The following is a 20,733-nucleotide window of genomic DNA, read 5'->3' as shown; positions in this document are numbered from 1 at the left end:
CCGGTATTACCGGTATACTGGCACGGTAATTTAATTTATGTATTTTTATTTTTATAAAAATCCTACAAAACTTTCTATAATTTAACGAAAATAGTCAAAATACAAGTACAATCCACTCAAAAATAATGCCAAATAGGTATTTCATAACAAAATATAAGTTTTAAAGTTTGTAAATAACAAAACATAACATTAAAGTATCAAAAAATAATTTTAAAAAAAATTCAAGAAAAAAAAAATAATTAAACCGGTATTATCATTCGGGTAATACCGGAAATACTGGCCGATGTTGAATAGTGAAAATATCGGACAAAATATTGGGATAGTTGTACCGAGGTACCACCCGGAATCCGGTATTCCGGATAATACCGGCCAGTACGTACCGGTATTCAAAACACGCATTTTGAAAGAATCTCCATCCACTCTTATAACATAATGAAAAAGTGAGCCGTCTCATCAAAAAGTCCTAAATATATTACTCCGTATATATAAGTTACATGTGAAGCTAATATACACAAATAAAGAGATAAAGATGAGCCATTGTTTTCTTTATTAAACCGTCTTTTATTCTTTTGTTAACCTTTACAGGAGTACTTCTCATTTCACAAAATTCACACATTTCTTACACTAAACTGTGCCTCATTTATGTTTCAAACAGCACACTGTAAAGTTTTTTATGCATAGAAATAAAATTTAACTAACGGCAATTACTTGTAATTTTTAAAGGAAGTTGTGTTTCAAACTAAATTAAAGTTAAACTACAAGATTAACGATGTAAATAAATACATGTCGATCAAATTAATTAAGTGTATACCTTATATATGGTTGAAGTAAAACATGACCTCTACACAAATAGAGTTAAGGTTTGGTTGATGAATGATGGATGAGACCACAAGGAGAAACACATGCAACATAGAGAATAAGAAAAGGAGTTTGATAAAAATGATTTTTCCTTTTATCTTCTAGAAATTCTGTCTTGATAATGATTTATTCGTAATTATAATCATTAAAGCTTTATACATTAGTTTACATAAATTTATATGTCTCTATTAATTGTATCTTAATTCACATGACACATCAAATGAGTATCACATAGCAATATAGCATTAAGCTTTCTAATTTATTATTGACACATCATTTTACGTTTACACATAGATGTGTATACAACAACGAAACAACAACAATACTCAATCAAGTAAAAAATATGGTATATAAAAGAGAAAATGTAAATAGTCATAATTCTACCCAAAAATAAAGAAACTACTTCAAAAATATATGTATATATACGCATATATATACATATGATTTTCCTATAATTCTTCCATCTTCTAAATCACACTTCTTTATTTCCCCCTTTCTTGCTTTTCATCACATATATAGCCTAAACATGGTTGAAGGAGCTCACCAAGAAGGATATTTTTGGGAAAGCGATTCATGGGTTATGTCTGGCAAATCTAGCGGTGGGTTTGGTAAAGGTGACAGTGGAAAACGATCTCCAGACAATAAAAACTTAATCGAACCAAGTATGGATAATAATAATGCCAGTGAGATGAAACTACGGCTCGATATGCAACGAGGTACAAGTGGTTCAAGTGATGGTAGCAAGAGAAACAATGACACTAGTTTTGCGGCGAAAAATGATGAGGATGATAAGAAGAAGGTAATTAGCCGCAATAAGGGAAAAAGAGAGGGGGTTGAGCCAGCAAATGAACATGAATTGCATATATGGACAGAGAGGGAAAGGAGAAAGAAAATGAGGAGCATGTTTCAACAACTTCATGCCTTAATACCTCAACTTCCTCCCAAGGTACGTATACCACCCAACGTTAATTCGCTAACCAGTATTTACTCGATAGGGAAGGCACTCCATGCATTTCCATTTATTTATACATTATCGAATTCTATCTATTGTTTATAGGCATCAATATTTTAAAACCGGTTTTTTAATCGACAAAAAATGGTTCAATTGATTAATCTCTTTAGTAATTAGCCTATATTTTCTTAATAGTTGCTACTAAATTTATTACAATTCACAAAAAAAATATACTTATAAAAATCCACTCAAAAAAAAAAAAAGTAGGTAAGTAACTCCCAATGACGTCTTTCACGGGTTTTGGGTCCCAATACCGTCTTAAACGGTATATGGGGGAGGTTGAGATGTAGACAGCCTTACCCCTACCAAATGTAGAGAGACTGCTTCCATGTTCTACCATAGGTAGAAAAGACACTCCAACCTTGCTGGGCATGAGGATCGAACCCTTGACCTCTGTTTCCAGAGGCAAGGGCTCCAACCACTGATCCAACCCAGTAAAAAATCCACTCAAAATTACTACCAAATAATTTTAAAATATACTATATTTTAATCTCTAAAACAACTTAAAATAACATAAAAATATATACAAATTATATATAAAAAATTGAAGTAATTATCAAAAATCAAAATCTAATTAAACTAGTCTGATTCGGCCAAAATAATCAACCTGGTTCAACAGTTGTCGCCGGGCCTTGTTGAACCAATCAATTGATCGAACACAAGTTTATCCAGTTGGATTGTCTGGTTTGAACCGGAATTGATCGATAATGATTGATTATTGATCTACGAATAAAATCGACAACGTACTTTTCATTAACTTTTTAGTAGTGACAATAAATACACGATTTAATTTAAAAAATGCTAACTACAGCCTTATAAATTCTTATTAGCGTGCATTAGAAAAACACATTCTGTATCAAACTGTAGTCTGTATAATGCGAGTTGAAGGGAAAAGTTTTCATTCAAAAGAAATGACGAGGAAAGTACCCCATATTTGTTTTTTTCTTATATTCTTCTTAATTTATATTTAAAATTTACAAAATCGTTATAGGCAAAACATTTATCTCATGATTATTAACCATTTTTGTAATCTCATGATTAAAAATCATTTTATGTTCGTTTTGTAATCAAGATGAATCGATAAATTTAGTTCATTTTGTTTTTTTCTTGAAAAAGGATTAATCTAGTTCATTAATTATGTTTAGTACCTACTATTTTTTAACATATATTAAAAAAATACATTTTATATGAAAATTTCACCATCTAAATTTTATGATAATTATATTGTTACCATAAAATTCAGAAGTAAGTTATTAATATGAAAAATATAATTTTTTTTGCAAGTTATTTTTTAATACTATCATTAATAAACTTCCATTTTATATAGAAAATTTCTAAACACATGTTTATGAGTTGCACTTAAAACGTATAAAAAAGTATATATGTATGTCAAAAGACCATTCCACAGATTTTATATCATTTTATACATTTTAATTACACTTTTAAGACTCTATTTAACAAAACTTTTTAATATACTATACATTTTAAGGAATTTCATAAATAAAGTTCTTCAATGAAACAGGTTTGAGTATTGTAGAGGGGACAAAATTTTATCTCAATTAAATGTCGTACATTCGGATGATTTAGTTGAGGGTTTCTCCTCCTACTGGGTATTGAAGGTAAGAGGATTCTCTAGCGCGAACTCGATTATGATAACGTAAGTTAAATCCTGTTACAAGCAAATAATCCACCTGTAAAATATATATATATATATATATATATATATTCTCGGAATATAGTGCAAATTAGATGAATCTAGTTCATTAATTAAGGAATGGAGTATTAGTTTTTATAAATGCTTTTATTGTTCATAAATGCGTAGATTCGATATATGAATTTGAATTTGGTCATTAGCTGCTTTAGGCTTTAAATAGTTTATTATCTCAAATGGTACTTAGTAAAATGCGTCGTCGATGTCAGCGACAAGTGATATGGGTGGTGACAATTATAGTGGTAGAGGCACAATGCGTCGTCAATGTGAGCGACAAATGATAGGGGTGGTGACAATTATAGTGGTAGAGGCAGTAGTGGCAACATTCGTACGATATTATTATTATAGTAAAAATAATTGATGTAAAAAAAATGTGTTGTTGATCTCTTAAGAGGGATAAGCATCATTTAAAGTTAGATATAACTTTATTAGTAAAGTTGGGTAAATTATGACTCAACTTTATTATTAAAATTAATTCGTTTAATTTTAACCCAAACTTAGGATTCCAACTTTATTAGTAAAATTAGTTTCAACTTTAAATGATCTCAATCTTATTAAAGATTGAGTAAATAGTTTCATTAAAAGTATTATAACTATATTAGGTAAAAAAAAAAATTTGAATATTAAGTCGGTATACGAGATCGGAAAACTTCACCATAAAATTATTTATCTTACTAAATAAAAAAATTTTAAAAAAAAACTTTTTTTTTTAGTAATTATCGTGACACACTATAACATTATCATATTTTAATTGAAATATTTATGATATATGTTTTATGTTTTATTTATGAATAAAATACTATCTTTAATAGTGCAAAACAAACAACTTTGATGGGATATATTTTAAAATATATATTTCAATAAAAAAAATCAAAGTTTTAATATATAAACCAATTTTTGTTGAGCAAAGTTTCGATTAGCAGTTTTAGCTCATAAGATTTGAATAGATTACCAAATTAATGTAAATATTTTATTTTAGAAAAATACTAATGTGCATAAAAAAAATTGTACATTTCCATATAAAAGTCCACCTTCTTAATTTTATGGTAAGTGTATAACCGCTTAATGCACCTTAATGAAAGTCCTTAAGGCTTCATTTAGCAAGTCTAAAAGGATATCGGGACTCTTGTATTAGCAGTTTTAACTCATAAGATTTGAAGAGATTACCAAATTAGTGTAAATATTTTATTTTAGAAAAATGCTAACGTGCATAAAAAAAAATTATACATTTACATATAAAAGCTCACCTTCTTAATTTTATGGTAAGTGTATAACTGTTTAATGCACCTTAATGAAAGCCCTTAGGGCTTCATTTAGCAAGCCTAAAAGAATATCGGGACTCTTGTTTCTTATGATTCCTTCAAAACATATCTTATCTTATATTATAATTATAATAATAATAATAATAATAATAATAATAATAATAATAATAATAATAATAATAATAATAATAATAATAATAACAATACATACATACATACATACATACATATATACAACTAATAACTTATTAACCAATCAAATCGCTTAATTTTATCAAATTGACTCTTTTTTATGTCATCATTTAGATTAACAATAAATTAAAAATCCTAATAATCATTATCTAATATATTATTATATTACTATTTATATTACTTTGTAAAAAAAGTCTCATTAATTTATTTATTTTTGTTTTTCATCAATAATTTACACTTTTTAGCTTTGAATACTTAATTTATATTTATTTTTAACCATTAAAGGTTACAAAAAGTATTTATATTTAGTTTTTTTTAAGTTACCATTGTCACTCAAATCAAGAGTCTTAATTGTTATCAAAGAATATGAAAACAACCCTAATTGTTATCTAATTATCATAGGACAGGTGATTGAAAATAAACTTATTCGTATTGTGAGGCCGCATGACCAAATACATATACTTGAATGTCAAGTATAGGATGACAAGGATGTTTATATATTAATTCTTGTTATCTTTTATAATGATATTACATTGTGTGTACAACTGGTTTCAAAAATTTATATAATGGGGAAATTATCGTAGCATGTGCCATGTAAAATTACTACGACAAACAATTCCAGGCAATATGTCTCGGCTAATATCGATAATGACGAACTTGTGATTATTGTACTACAACTTGCAAAGTATAACACTTAGACTCGTATATATTCAATATTATAAGATTTTGTGAATTAAATGTATGAAGATCTAATATTGATAATATCGTAAACCTGTGTCCAATGTTGAACACGGGTCTAAAATCTAGTATATTTCCTAAAAAGGGTAAAGCAAATCATAACATTTTGAAAGTGAAATACTAAAATTTAGATAAACGTACCATTTTCACATCTAAGGAAGAAAAAAAAATCGTAGGATATACATGTCATGTACAAGAAGATATAGAATAACATATGTATATTTTAAATATGTAAAAGAGAAATAGTAATTTATAAAATAAAAAAAAATGCACAATTCTTCACTTAATTTGTTGATGAATATATAATTATGTATTGTAGACAGACAAATCTACAATTGTTGATGAGGCAGTAAGCTACATCAAAACCTTGCAACAAACCGTCCAAAAGCTTGAAAGAAAGAAATTAGAGAGGCTTTATGGTGTAGCATCCAAAACAACTATTGCTTCTCCAATTGATCAGCAATCCAAAATGGCCTTTGGCACTAGGGAGTCGTTTTTAGCCGATCAGGGTTCATCAACCAGCGAGATCTCGCCTTCTAGCTCAACCTCATTTCCCTTCCCTTTACGTTCACCAACGGTCTTTGAAACATGGGCTTCTTCAAATGTCACTTTGAATGTGTGTGGCCTAGATGCACATTTTAGTATTCTCTGCTCGCCTAAGCCTGGACTACTTACTGCGGTTTGCTTTGTGTTCGAGAAGCACAATTTGGAAATCGTTTCTGCTCAAATCTCTTCGGATCAAGTTAAAAGCTTGTTTATGATTCATGCCCATGTAAGAAATGCGTAAATCTTGTCGCATAATAACTAAATTGTACATTTATTGATCTTAATCTTCTTGCATTGTTGATTAGGCAAACACTCAAGATCGGTTTGCAGAGACTTCTCCTTACGACGAGATATACAAGAAGGCTGCAACGGAGATAATGCATTGGGTTAACTCTAAGTAAATCATGATCGATTTTCCAAAAGAGTCACTGCTGGTTGATCGTTGGATACAAATATATTTCTTCTGTTTTGTTAACATTTTGCTACTTGAAATTATTAATAATAATCCTTTTAATTTTTAAATTTGCGTTCTATTATATTCAAGAGATCCTAGTTTCTTTTCATTACAAAACACTTTATGTTTTTGCTCGTCTTTTATTCCCCTCCTGATCTGAAATCTTAATTATCACAATGTGCAAATTCATTCTAACATTAGCAAAAAATTCCCAAAAACACTCAAAAGGACTATATATGAGTTCTTATGTAGCAATTTCATGATTCAAACTAATCAGTGGATTCTTTATTTTTCTATGTCATTGAAATCCAATGTTACCAAGAAAAATCAGTATTCTACAATGGAGGATTAGAGAAGAAATCACACATTATTTTGAGCCATAAAGTTGCAGACATAGACCTATGGAAGCACATACATGAATGGTAATTAAGTTTCCCTGCTCAGTTTCCTTGTAGTTGGAAAACTTTTTTGACTCGGGTCTATGTGGCCTAACCAAGATATCCCGGTACTATCTTCAACCACTTATGTGGAAACCCCCAAGATGCTCACCTAGGGAGGTTTTGAACCCAAGACCTTTTCTTATCGAGGAAGCAGGACGCCTAACCACTAGACCAACATGATGGTGGTTGTAACTAAAATCAATGATTTACTCTTATTAAAAGACATCAATTGAATTGTGATTGACTCGAGACAAATGACAAGAGATTAGAATTGACATTGTAACTAGTGCAGCCCTATGGGTTCTGTGAAGCTACATAAACGCCATAACCTTCCCCCATCAGAGGCCTAAGACCAAAATTTTAGGATATTCTGACAAGTTACTCACTATGCATAAAGGAGATGAGTAGACTTAATTGCAACCCAATTTCCCTTTGGTCCATCAGTTTGTAATGTTCCTTAGGCGTCTAGCAACTAACTCTTAGGTACCTTTCAACTAATATAACAGATTTTGCTCAAATAAATACAGCAAAACTTCAGATAAGAGATAGAGAAAAACAGGACACAGGTTAACAGTTGAAAACCTTTTTGTAATCAGAAAAGAAAACCAAAACAGTTTTAACAAATATGATAGATGGAGCATAACTTTAAGTAACCATAAAAAGTTCAGGCTTTCACAAAACCATAAAAAAAATAACCCAACAATACTACTGGTAGAAATGTTTGATCATATATGGACTACATATCGACCCATTGCTTTTACCATGCCTATAATAGTAATTAAGCCGAACCACGAAATGTTTCCATCAGCAACTACCTCTGGAAATCTATGATGATTTGGAGTCGGCCAAAAGCATCATCTCTAGCGCAACCTTTTTGAAAATCTCTTCATAAGCATGATCTATTGGGGACTCATCGGGAGCTACATGCGCCTAATCAACATTAGAAGTAGAAGTAAACGATATATCTTTAGTCTTTGAAGCCACAGACACAACTGACTATGCCACATAACATTACAACCTTAATGCATATAGTGAATTAAAATAATTCTTATAACTTTAATTCATAAGGATTACGGAGTCATTAATATATGATCATGTACTTATCTAATTAACCTTTAACTAGCTGATCAGAAAAGAAAAAAAAAATCTTTTCTTATTTTGATGATTAGAGAATTCTTTTTTTTTTTTTTTTTGGCAAAATAGTGTTTTTTGAAAAGAGTTCGCAAAACAGGCGTTCAAACAGTCAGTTGTCGTCACCAAACCGATTAAAGACTGGAGTTCCCACCTCTGGCCTTTTCACATGGCATGCATTCACTAAAGTGCATTAAAAATGGCTGGTGTGGTGAACGCCCGTTTTTGCAAAATCCTTCCAAACAATTCGTGTAATATATAACCAAATTAAAGGAATAGCAATATACACATACATGAAACTATATGCGAAACTATAGTAGAAAAAAACTTACTCGAGCATGAATCATAAACATGCTTTTAGATAGATCGGAATACACTTGAGCATATAGGACATCCAATTTATGCCTCTCCAACACTTTGCAAATCTCGCTAAGGAGCCCATGCTTCTTAGAGGAGCAGATGTTAATATGTGCATCAAGACCACACACATTCAAGATGACATTAGAAGAAGTCCATGTTTGAAAGGCCGGTGGTGCACGCGAAGGCATGGGAAAAGGACCTAGTTTAGAGCAAGTAGCCATATCCATGTGGCCGTTTGAGGAACTGCCAAGGGATAAAAGGGAATCCGCAACAACTTTTTTTTGTCGTTGAGGCGTAGGAGAAGCGACACTGATGTTGGTTGATTGACTGCAGAGCATCTGTGTCTTCTGCATCTCAAGCTTTTGCAGGGTTTGTTGCAAGGTTTTGATGTAGCTTATCGTCTCATCAACTATTGTGGTCAAGTTTGTCTGTGATACAAGAAACTAATTTTAACTTTGTATGGAGTATAATGATTAATATGAATAAAGATACAAAGTTTAAGGCTTTAAGCATTCTTATGATGAACAATCTACAAATATATGAGTTTTGTCTACAGTCATCTTTCAAAATAAACTGGTTTTCCATTTTAATATTGGTAATCAAGTACTGAATTTTAATATCTAGAAGACACCCAATGGTGACTTAGGTTAAATATTATCCGTTTTGCCACATTAACCCCATTACATATAACTTTCAAACTGATTTTTAAACTGACACACCAATACCAACACAGTATCTAGCTAATAACACAAATATACAAAAGATGGGACCCACTCACTCGTTGGTTAACCGACAAGGGAAAACTGATTTAGCAAAATAATAGAGTCGTAACAGTTTAAGTTGAAGTCAAGGAATACTCGTTTTAGTACTAATCTCGTCCGAAGATGTTTTCTGTGAAGTTACATCCGATACATTAATATAGGTATGATATCAGCCATGGTATATATGCCTTTTTTAATAACAAAAAAACAAACTCTAAATCTTTTTAATAATAAGCTCTATAGCTAAAAGATAACTAATAATAGAATAGTTGTTACAACTTATACTTTATGAACATTTTGAATTTGGATTAATTAGAGCATCAGCTTGATCCCACCCAGGGCGACAGCAGATATAACATTCATGTTAATATCAGACACACCAATTTTATTTATGTTATAATTATCATATTATATGTGTGTTAAAGCAAAATATATATAAATTAAAAGACCGCTGCGGGGCCACCAGGGCCCCTTATAAGAACCGCCCCTAACGTCGACCAACCCAGAGTCAACACTCAACAGGTTGACGCAGAGAAATCTAGTCTCAACGGTGGGCACAATGACGAATAGGCATTTTTAGTCTATATATTGTAATCATATTACAAAGGAGGAGGAAAATATAGACATTGAGATAAGCTATAAAATTGTTACCTTAGGAGGTTGATTGGGGAGTAAAGAATGAAGTTCTTCAAACATGTTTTTCATCTTTTTTCTCCTTCTTTTCTCTGACCACAGATGTTTAGCTTGATCACTTAATAATCTCATATCTCTTGTGTCCTGCTCGTCTTTAACCACACGTTCGTGTCGATTGTTCTCAGTACTTTTCATCTCAAATGCGCCATTTTTTTTCTTGTCATCACCACCATCGACAACCACTGGTGCCACTTCTTTCTTGCGACGTCCTGAACTCCTTGTAGATCTCATATCGGGTGGTTTAGTCTGGCTATGATAGATCAACACTTATGCTTGAATTGAACAACTTCTTAATTAGAACCGTTGTTATTTGAGGTAAGTATCTTAAAAAGGCCCTTAATGACCATCCCTTTCAGCCATGTCTTACGAAACAGGAGGGATATTGACAAATATAAGGTATGTTGAAGAAAATGACAAACCAAAGAGTTTATTTATAGCCAATGATCCATGGTTCGCGTGCTGAGGCAACACGTTTTGTCTACCAAATGGAGGTTTGAACCCCAGTGAGGTTTCTTCTTGAAATTAGTGTTATTGAGTCTAGGCCTTCATACGACTGGGTTGAGCCAGCTTGCGATGACCTTTTGTCATTGGGTCATCTCGGACAGAATTCTAGGCTTGAGATTTGTGGTTCCTACATAAAAAATAAATCTGTTTATATGTTATAAAAAAACAAAAGATACCAGAAATACAACAATTGTATAAGTTGTTGTAGACTAATATTTTGAAAAAAATTAAGAAAAAATAAACAAGAATAGTTTAATTGTGTCTATATATCATACTTACAAAAAATTTTATTTTATTTTTCACATAAACAAAACAACTCATATAAATTTAATGCAATAAAGGTTGTAAGATTGTCTGAAAATAGCATGAGAACAATTGCTCATCTTACTCTCATAACTCTGTATTTATCACATTACCTAATATGTCCCAAATGTATCTTGTTTTTCTATCCATTCTTAATTATTACGAGTATTATTTATTTCTATTGGTTTTGTTTAAGAAAAATGCTAAATGAAATTCTAATTAACGTGTATAAAAAATTTTACATTTCCATCTCAAAAGCCCACTCACTTAATCTTATGGTAAGTATACAACTATTTAATGCAGCTTAACGAAAGCCTTTCGTTTAGCAAAACCCTTTGTTTAATTGTCTTTTACACAAGAAAGCATGTCTAATTATAGATGAACTTTAACTTATGATAAGCATAAACACGAGATATTATGATCTATCTCATCATTCAAAGAAGACAAATAATATACTGTGTTGATTACCGTTTATTTTTGTGTTGTGATGTGATGACAACTAAGAATGACCCGTTACTCATAGTAACAGTCGAGTATTTATATGTGATGATTACATATTACAGAATTTAATTCAAAGAGCGAAGCTTCTTATACACATGTGGTGTATAGCGTCATGAGGGTTTTCTCTTAAAATCAGAAAAACCTGTAGTGGCAACAAAAAAAGAAACTATGTATAAGAAAACCTGTAGTTATTATTAAGGGATTTTGCTAAACGCATCCCTATGGGCCTTTTTGAGTGCCATAGCTTACCGACAATAACATAAAAAGCATGAGTTTAGAAAGGTCAACTATCGAAAAAGTTGATGAGTTCGCAGGTTTTAAATGCACAATAGTTAAGAACATACAAACCAAGCATAATGCCATGAGTGAATTAGTATTTAGTCGTTTAAGTTCCAAAAGAAGTTTGTATACATATAGAACCAACTCTGAAACAACCTTGAGCGAGTCTGGTTCAACCTCTCGCAAGTTGTTAAGACCAGTATTGATTAGACAGTACATCAGATAGGACCGGCCCGGTTGAAGTACAAACACTCCATGTTGCCAAGCTCTTTTGTACATTGAAAACAGATTGAATCATGCTAACTCAGAAGACATTTTCTTATGTCCTGTTACCTACACATATGTAGACGGCAAAAGCTCGAGAATAGGTGAATAGGATGGGTTTGGTTCAGTTGGCTTCTGTAGTTTAATCCATCAGCTTTTTACCAGACAATCTGACATGAATGAATACAACCATTGTTCATTCTTATGAATAGAATGATTGGGGCGTTATTCCTTAAAAATACACTTTGGATGAATTTTTACTTTATAGTCATTTGACCCTTTTCTGATTAATAGTCAACATATACTCAATAAACAAGATTGCAGTGTTGGTAGGGAATCAGGTAGTTGGACTTGTTGCCTCTTCAGCTCAAACGACAGTATCCCTGATCAGTGGACATGATTCAATCTGCAGCTTTCAGAAAGTTCACTAGATGGAGGCCCATTAACCTTTTTACCATTGAACAATTTAAAGTTAACTAGCATACCAACATCAGCCATTGTGGGGTACTAAGAGGATATTAAAAAAAAAACAAGAGTTAGAAGAAACAAAAAGTCTGGTGGGAGCTGAATTTGGTTCGCGTTCTGACTAATCGGTAGTAAAGATAAGCAAAGAAACGAGTTATTTATAGGTATATATCAAAGCCCAGTTAACTTTTTTGCCAGTTGCGCCGTTGTATAAGTACTTTTCAGCTCAATGTTTTGTCATTTACAACTGCCGCTTCTTAATTTTCATTTGGGTCACTTAATTGTTGTTATTGGACAAAAATAAGAAGAGTTTAAGTAGTAGTTTTACTATATATTATCAAAGAAAGACACAGTACAAGTGCAAACAAGAGATATAAACATTTGTCAAAATGACTGAATTAACAACTCTAGACTGTAAACCACATACTTTCTGCTATGAAGCACAGGAAATTAGTGCAAACAAGATTGGGATTTTTTCTTAAAATGGCAAATAAGTTGAAATAAACATCCTACAACATCCTTTTTGTTACAGTATAAAGTACAGAATAATCAAGCATATCTTATGGAGTAACTACTTCACCGTATTTGTCCCATCTGAACACCTCTAGACTCTAGTGCAAAGTGGTACCTGCAAATATTTTAAGATGTCAACAACCAAATTTATATCAAGAAGCTAAAATCAAATCAATTTTATTTCACTGAGTTTTAAATCACAACATTAACCCAGTTGTATATGCTCTTGATTCATTAACATGAAAATGTTGGGTTAAAAAATTATATTCAGTGATTTCAGAGTTATATTGCTTTCTCATTTTTTCAATCAAATGTAAATCTGGTGTTTGTGAATCCAAGAATGTACCTCTTTTAGAATAACTTCTTTCTCAGCCGAGTGATTTTTGATCGAATTGGTACCATTGACCAACCATACACGTTCTCAAGAGTCTCAAAGTATGTAATCCTCCAACTCCTAATGAAGTGCAAACTACCAAGTAGTCCGATGAATCCAGCAGCGAAACCCGGGCCCATGCCAATATAAAACCAAAAGCCTTCATTGTCATCTTGACCTTCACTCTCATCAACATGATTGTATAATGAGTCGTTACGGCCATTGCAACTCCTTGATAATGGAGGCCCACAAAGTCCGATATTCCCTTCATAAATAGACGATTCATTTAGAGTCTGCAACTGATTTCCTGTCGGGATTGAACCAGATAGGTTATTGAACGACAGATTCAAGTAGCTTAGATAGGTCAAGCTAGTCAAACTTTGGGGAATCTGACCAGACAACTTGTTAATTGACAAATCTAAAGATTCAATTTTCGTTAGATTTCCAATTGTCTTTGGAATCTTGCCTTGTAGCAAGTTTCCAGAAAGATTTAAATTCTCCAATCCCACAAGATGCATCAAAACATCTGGGATTTCTCCGGTAATGTTGTTGCTTGAGATGTCTAAAGATGTAAGAAACCGTGTTGTCTTAGTATACAACAACTCACTTCCCTTCGTGGAAGCCATAATATTTTCTTCATAATTTATTGTTCCCTTGAAGTATTTGTCATAGTAGTCAAACTGGGAGTAGTAGTAGTCATTCTGATCTGTGATCATGCCACTTAAATTTCCAAAGCAATGAGGAATAGTACCAATTATATTATTATGTGCCAAGTTTAAAACCTGAAGAGCGCTAAGTTGACAAAGGTGTGGCGGTAGCTTGCCCATAAAGTTATTTGATTGGAGATTCAGAATTCGAAGACTTGGCAGATTTTCTCCCATCCATAGAGGAATACTACCTGTAAATAAATTGTTTCCTAAATCCATGGTGACCAGACTCGTTAAATTTTGTAATGACGTTGGGAGATCCCCCTCAAATTTGTTGTTCTGAAAGTGCAATGACAGGAGAGATGATAGAGAACCCAACGAACTTGGAACAACACCCGTTATGTTGTTATTTGAAAGATCTATCACTTCCATACCAACCAAGCTTTGGAAGCAATCAGGAAGAATACCAGATAAACTATTATTGGATAAATCTAGAGCACCGATCTCAATCATCTTGCATATGTCTGCTGGAATGCTTCCTGTCAAACGATTTTGTGAGAGATTAACAAAAGAGAGATCTGAGTTCGTTGTTCCATCAGTATGAGGAACATGTCCGGTGAGTAAGTTATCTGAGAGATCCAACACCCCTACATTTTTCGGGAATGAAGTGATTGATCCTTCAAATTTGTTTGACTTCAGATTTATCAGGTGTGTATTGTAGCCATGAAATCGCGGTAGATTTCCATGGATTTGGTTGTGGGACAAATCCAAGATGGAAATTTGAGAGGAGATGCTATCAAACCACTCTGGTATTGTATCTTTAATACTAGAATTTGAAAGACCTAACCAATCAAGATTTACTGATGTCCGAATCAAATTGGGGAATTGTGGTCCTAAGTTGCAGGAGCTTCCATCAAAACCATGCAATTGGAAAGGGGGAATCCAATCAGAGCTGATATTCAACGTTAATGAATTTTTAGACAAATCCAAGTCAGTAAGATTATTGAGTTTTGTGAAGTGAATTTCAGAAAGAACCCCTGCCAATGAGTTATCAGAGACATCAAGGGTTTCGAGGTTTGAAAGTTGACCAAGGCTAGTGGGAATGTTCCCAATCAATTGATTATGAGAAACAGAGAGACTTTCAAGTCGCGAGAGCTGTCCAAAGCTTGCGGGTATGGTCCCGTTTAACTGGTTATAAGAAAGATCAAGCACTATTAGATATGACAGACCACCAAGTGAGGGAGATATAGGACCAGACAATGCATTACTTGAAAGGATAAGGTGTTCAAGCTTCTTAAAATCACCAATCTTACTCGGAATGCTTCCAGTAAACTCGTTTCCCCCAAGGTTGAGATACTTTAAACGGTTATGCAAGCAATCTGACCACTGATTTCCAATAAAATTTGAAAGGTCGCCCACAAATTTATTCCCTGATAAGTTAAGAATGCTCAAATTGCAAAGTTTTACATCTGCCGGGATTGGACCATGGAACTTATTGCGACTAAGATCCAGAGAAACGAGGCTGCTCAAATTCCAAAGGAAATCCGGCTTAGAAGTATTAAACTGATTTGAAGAAAGGTCTATGAAAACAAGAGAGCTCAACGTTCCAATAAAAGCAGGAACTTGGCCACGGAAGTCGTTTTCATGAAGGTTTAGATGCATAAGTCCAGTCAGGTTTGATAACCAAACAGGAATCATAGAATTGATATAGTTTGAAGAGAGATCAAGTGAATTAAGAGATGTGAAATTGATGAATTTAATGGAAGGGATATTGATACCACACGAGGCCAGGTTCAATGTAAGCAAAGAATGTAACATGTTAACTGAATGGAACCAATCAATATCGTTACCTATATCTAATCCTGATAAATCCAAGTGCTTTAACATCGATAGGGTGGAGACCCACCGCAAATTATCCTTAACCATCAATGAGCTGAAAAAACCAAGAAATACCCCGTATCTATCTAGGAGTACATCGTTCTTTTGACTAAGATCAAGATATTGTAATCTTGAGAGATTTCCTAGATGAGGAGGGACTACTCCAACAAAGCGTGAGTGAGAGAGGTTAAGATATTCCAAAAACTTGAACGACCCTAAGAATTCAGGAATATTTTGTCCCGAGAAATTGTTCATACTTAGGTCTAAGTAACGTAAATGCTCCAAGTTCAGTAACGAAGGACTTACCTCACCTCGGAGCCAATAGCTTGTGTTCATATCTATGCGACTGTATAAAGTATGATCGTACTTGAAAGGAAATAATGGAGATCGAAGATCAAGTTTCACAACATGACCGTTTCTCCTGTCACACCAAACTCCATGCCATTCACAACATTCTACTCCGGTCCATGTTGACAGACGATTTGATTCGTCTACGAGGCCTTGTCTGAATACAAGCAATGATTGGCGCTCACTTTGGATACATGTAACATTTGAAGAGTTTATCATCCTGGTGTTAATGCTGTTTGTGCCAAATCTTTGCAAGATCATGAATAATGTAAGAATGACATGTAAAGTCATTTCCATTTTGGAAAATTTATTCAAAAAAATGGATTAAGAAAAGAATCATAATTAAAAGACATCGCTATGGCAAAAGTCTTTAAGGCGAAAGTGCCACATACCAAACATTTCGTACTGTATAGTTCTCCGACGGCTTGGACTTAATGACTTACTTTTGAAACGGTCAGCACTCAGCAGTGATTGAATACGCGTTGTATGAATTAATGTGAGCAATTCATATACGTATAAACGTTTCCGACCACCATATAAAAGTTACCTTTAAAAATAAAAATAAAAAAACATATAAATGTGATTCGATTGGATAGTCTACAGTTATTATTGGGGTACGTGTTTGATAACCACTTAATCCATGAGTCATGACTTAATCTTAATTGTCTAAGTTGGAAATTATGTTTGTTTAAGACTTATCTAATAAGTCATCACTTAATTAAAAAGTACAACTAAAATATATTTTACATAATTATCCTTGATAACTAACCCACTATTCACTCCCTAATTCCTGTCAAGGGCGTTATAGTAATCTTAATTATTCAGTCGGTTAATTCAGCACACAAAACAAACAACAATTATTTATTTACCGTCTTACTCGTTTCAGACACACTAAATTCAGACAGACACTTAATCTACACAGCACTTAATGGATATAAAACAAACAGGCCCTAAATCTTAGCCCAGTATATACTCACGGGCTGACACATAACATTATACATAAAAATGACTACATGTTTAAGAGGCAGCCTGTACCCAATGGTAGGGACTTATCCCTTAAAGGCTAGTTCCTGTTAGCGTCACATCAGGAAAAAAAAACTTTAAAGACTAAACCCCCTAAAACATTACACACTTTATTTATAAAAAAAACACATTACAATACTTCAAATTAAGATTCCACACATTAAAATATAAACATTATACTCGTAATAGTTTATTTAAAAAAAGACACATTAAGTCGGGCATACGGGGTATGAATGGTCTTGATGATTCACCTTGTTCAAGCAACTCAACACATTCGGCCATGATGCCCATAAGCTCATCATCACCGTCTTCAGTAAGAAACAAATCAGGTCTCGATCATGTACGTTGATAAACTCGAAGGAAACTGGTTGTTCATGATGATTTGTGTACACAAAAGTGTGTTTTGGTATAATATAACTGAGAAGAGTGGTGTGAAATAATCGTTCACTTGAAGTGTATATATAGCCATTTTGAAAAACTAGCCGTTAAGAACTAAAGTTGACACTTTTTTGAACATGTTTTGAACAAACAGCCGTTAGAGCGACTAAACTTGCCAAATAGTGAAACACTTAATTTTGTCTCCTTTCTATATTAATATAGTCGTTAGGTTTTGAAAAAACAAAATCAACATACACTCTCGTCCCTGCAGGGACTAATCCATCAGACGAGACACGCGCATGAGCCAGGGACGAGTCCCACCCAACGGTGCGGACTCGCCTGAGGATGTCGAACAAGCAGAGGGACGAGCCCATTGGGCACCCGCTTATGTCGTTCGTCCCTCCTTCGTCCCCCTCTCAAGGACGAGTTAACACCGTGCTTTTCCATTTCATTACCAGATGTCCCTGACACTAACAGTCGTCAAAAAAACCTCGTTAAATCCCTCACATACCATACATGTGAGGGTATAATTGTCCAGCCTCTTTAAAACAAAACCACAGGGACGAATCTCATCTTATTTATCCCCCAAAAAAATTGTTTTACCCCGTAACACTTTATTCCAAAAACCTAACTAAATTAAATCTTCATCTTCTAACTCATCTCTCTTCTTTCTTTCAAACCCAACAACCATCAATGGTTTATTGTTCTTGTGGTAACCCAACAAAACTTCGAACATCGTGGACATCTTGTAACCAGGTCAAAGGTACTATGGTTGTTATCGCAAGGTAAATGGTTGCGGGTATTTCCGATGGGTCGATCCTCCCATGTGTCACAGAGTTGCCGATAAAATCCCTAGTTTATTAGGAGCAAAAGATTCTTGTTGATTTGGGGTTCTTTAGTGGGAGGAATATTTAGGGTTTGGTCGGGTTTTATTTGGGGGGAAATGATAAAAGGGTTTTCTTATACGTATATATATAAATCGAGGAAAGGTCCCTGTGGTTTGTGTTCATTAAAATTGGACAATTATACCCTCACGTGTATGGCACGTGAGGGATTTAATGGGGTTTTTTAAAGACTGTTGGTGTCAGGGACGTCTGGTAATAAAATGGAAAAGCACAAGGACAATTAGTGATAATAAAAAGTCGAGGGACGAAAATACGAATCAAACAAACCACAGAGACGATTTGTGATAATTTCTCTAAATACAAAATGTAACAGAAATATGATAGAGTACATTGCATAAGATAATAATGCGTACATCCACCATTGACCATTACAATTATATAGCAAGTTAATTTAGAACCAAGAACCCATGTACAAATACAAACCACCTGTATTTGAAAGCCATGTACCCAAGAATACATAATCAAGTGTACTGTGTACAAAAGTTTAACACGTGTACGTCTTTGAGAGCTAGTACAAAAAGCTCACAAATGTCCTGACCCCAGAGATCCAAAGTAATGAACAGCGACCTAATGCCTTTTTGAGTGCAAGATATTGTCTCCTATTAGTTTTTTTTTTTTTTCTTTTATCAACTTTTAGTTAAGTTAATTGCAAGATTAGTCCCTGTGGTTTGTACAATTTAGCAAGGGGTCCCTTTTCGAGAATCGTTGCAATGGGATCCCTATTTTGAGAGTTTTTGGCAAAATTGGTCCAATTTTAACGGATCCGTTAAAAGTAGCCGTCAAGTGTGCACGTGTGTCGCACGTGTGGGGGTATTTATGTACTTTCCACCCCACAGGGACCCCCATTGCTAAAATGAGAAAACCATAAGGACCAGTCTTGCAACTTTTTTAAAAATCCATCACTAAATAATACCTTTTAACTTTTTCATTAAAGAACAAATCTTATTAAATAATTAAAATAAAATTTAACACTTTTTTACTTTTCATGATTATTTATTGTTAAAAAACTAAAAACATATCACCACTAAAAATTCTAAAACATGTTGTTAACTTCCTGTGTATTTGACAGGAGAATAGATAATTAAAATATCATATATGACATTTATATTATTCGAACAGAGTAGTTGTTTTTTTAATAAATATCAAATTCCTTACATGCAATCTTTTATATATTTAAGCTTGTATAATAACAAAAATTATATATAAATTTACTTTTAGGAACCTAACAAGCAGATAATTGTATGTTATAATCTTTTGAATTAAGTTAATTATTAATTATATTAATAGTCGTAGAAAAAGTTTTATAAAGTTAAAATTTTTTAAATCTCATCACTAAATAATATCTTTTAACTTTTTAAAAAGTTTTATAAACCTATAATTTTTAAAAATCAATTACTAAATAGTACCATTTAACTTTGTAAAAAGTTTTATGAAGTTACAAATTTTAAAAATCCATAATTAAATAATACCTTTTAATTTTTAGTGGTAATATGTTTTTAGTTTTTTAACAACAAATAATCATGAAAAGTTAAAAAACGTTATAAATTATAGAGAAATTATCACAAATCGTCCCTATGATTTGTTCAATTCGTATTTTCGTCCCTGTATTTTTTATCACTAAGGGTCCCTGTGTTTTTCTATTTCATTGTCAGACGTCTCTGCCACTAACAATCGTTAGTTTCATCCATTAAACCCCTTATGTGCACTGCACATGAGGGCATTTTCGTCTAGTTTGTAACCATAGGGACTATTTGTGATAAAACATCTTTGAGGGACTATCTGTAATAAAAAACAAAAACTAATCATCTTCCTTCCTCTCTTACTCCCACCACCAGCCAAACTTCTGGCCACCCTCACAACCTCCTTTTTCACCATAAAAAACTACAACCATCATCCCCAACAACAATTAGGGTTTCATCTTTAATCACAACCACATAACCGTCGTTGTCGCTGCTGCTCCGCCACTCTACCGCCGCTGTTGTTGCTGTTTCGTTTTCTAGCCAACACTACACGACTCCATAACTTCCCAAGAAAGTATGAAACTTAAGTAATGATCTTATAAACAAACCCATTTCGTCTCTCTTTCTAGAAACCTTAATCTATTTTTTTCCATTTCTCTTGCTCGCAGCCACGCACCACCGGACTACCACCACTTCAATGACGGTCTATAAAGAAGAAGAGACATTCAAGCTTC

General features: G+C 33.1%; 3 protein-coding genes across 3 annotated transcripts; 1 reads left to right on the top strand and 2 right to left on the bottom strand.

Annotated features, from left to right (window-relative positions):
- Window positions 1-1,358: 1,358 nt before the first annotated feature.
- LOC122598834 (transcription factor bHLH95-like) lies at window positions 1,359-6,841 on the top strand. Its single transcript, XM_043771318.1, has 3 exons — window positions 1,359-1,804; window positions 6,093-6,545; window positions 6,625-6,841. The coding sequence occupies exons 1-3, from the start codon at window positions 1,385-1,387 to the stop codon at window positions 6,718-6,720; spliced, it is 969 nt and encodes a 322-aa protein (XP_043627253.1). The 5' UTR covers window positions 1,359-1,384; the 3' UTR covers window positions 6,721-6,841.
- Window positions 6,842-8,038: 1,197 nt separating this feature from the next.
- Window positions 8,039-10,389, bottom strand: LOC122601457 (transcription factor bHLH95-like). Its single transcript, XM_043774215.1, has 3 exons — window positions 10,117-10,389; window positions 8,677-9,132; window positions 8,039-8,143 (listed from the first exon to the last, which is right to left on the bottom strand). The coding sequence occupies exons 1-3, from the start codon at window positions 10,387-10,389 to the stop codon at window positions 8,039-8,041; spliced, it is 834 nt and encodes a 277-aa protein (XP_043630150.1).
- A 2,455-nt stretch (window positions 10,390-12,844) lies between these two features.
- Window positions 12,845-16,530, bottom strand: LOC122601456 (receptor-like protein EIX2). Its single transcript, XM_043774214.1, has 2 exons — window positions 13,334-16,530; window positions 12,845-13,102 (listed from the first exon to the last, which is right to left on the bottom strand). Exon 1 carries the CDS (start codon window positions 16,528-16,530, stop codon window positions 13,339-13,341), a length of 3,192 nt encoding a protein of 1,063 aa, XP_043630149.1. The 3' UTR covers window positions 12,845-13,102; window positions 13,334-13,338.
- Window positions 16,531-20,733: the final 4,203 nt, after the last annotated feature.

Source organism: Erigeron canadensis, chromosome 5 (assembly GCF_010389155.1).
Source record: "Erigeron canadensis isolate Cc75 chromosome 5, C_canadensis_v1, whole genome shotgun sequence".
Classification (NCBI taxonomy): Eukaryota; Viridiplantae; Streptophyta; class Magnoliopsida; order Asterales; family Asteraceae; genus Erigeron; species Erigeron canadensis.
This window is presented reverse-complemented; position numbering and strand designations above follow the sequence as displayed.

Bases quoted from the DNA above. Each gene is read 5' to 3' on its own strand.
- LOC122598834 (XM_043771318.1), top strand. From the start codon at position 1,385: ATGGTTGAAGGAGCTCACCAAGAAGGATATTTTTGGGAAAGCGATTCA. The intron at 1,805-6,092 runs GTACGTATACCA...TATGTATTGTAG, and splicing joins TACCTCAACTTCCTCCCAAG to ACAGACAAATCTACAATTGT. The intron at 6,546-6,624 runs GTAAGAAATGCG...ATTGTTGATTAG, and splicing joins TGTTTATGATTCATGCCCAT to GCAAACACTCAAGATCGGTT.
- LOC122601457 (XM_043774215.1), bottom strand. From the start codon at position 10,389: ATGAGATCTACAAGGAGTTCAGGACGTCGCAAGAAAGAAGTGGCACCA. The intron at 9,133-10,116 runs GTAACAATTTTA...CTTGTATCACAG, and splicing joins TCCCCAATCAACCTCCTAAG to ACAAACTTGACCACAATAGT. The intron at 8,144-8,676 runs GTAAGTTTTTTT...AATGTTGATTAG, and splicing joins TGTTTATGATTCATGCTCGA to GCGCATGTAGCTCCCGATGA.
- LOC122601456 (XM_043774214.1), bottom strand. From the start codon at position 16,530: ATGGAAATGACTTTACATGTCATTCTTACATTATTCATGATCTTGCAA.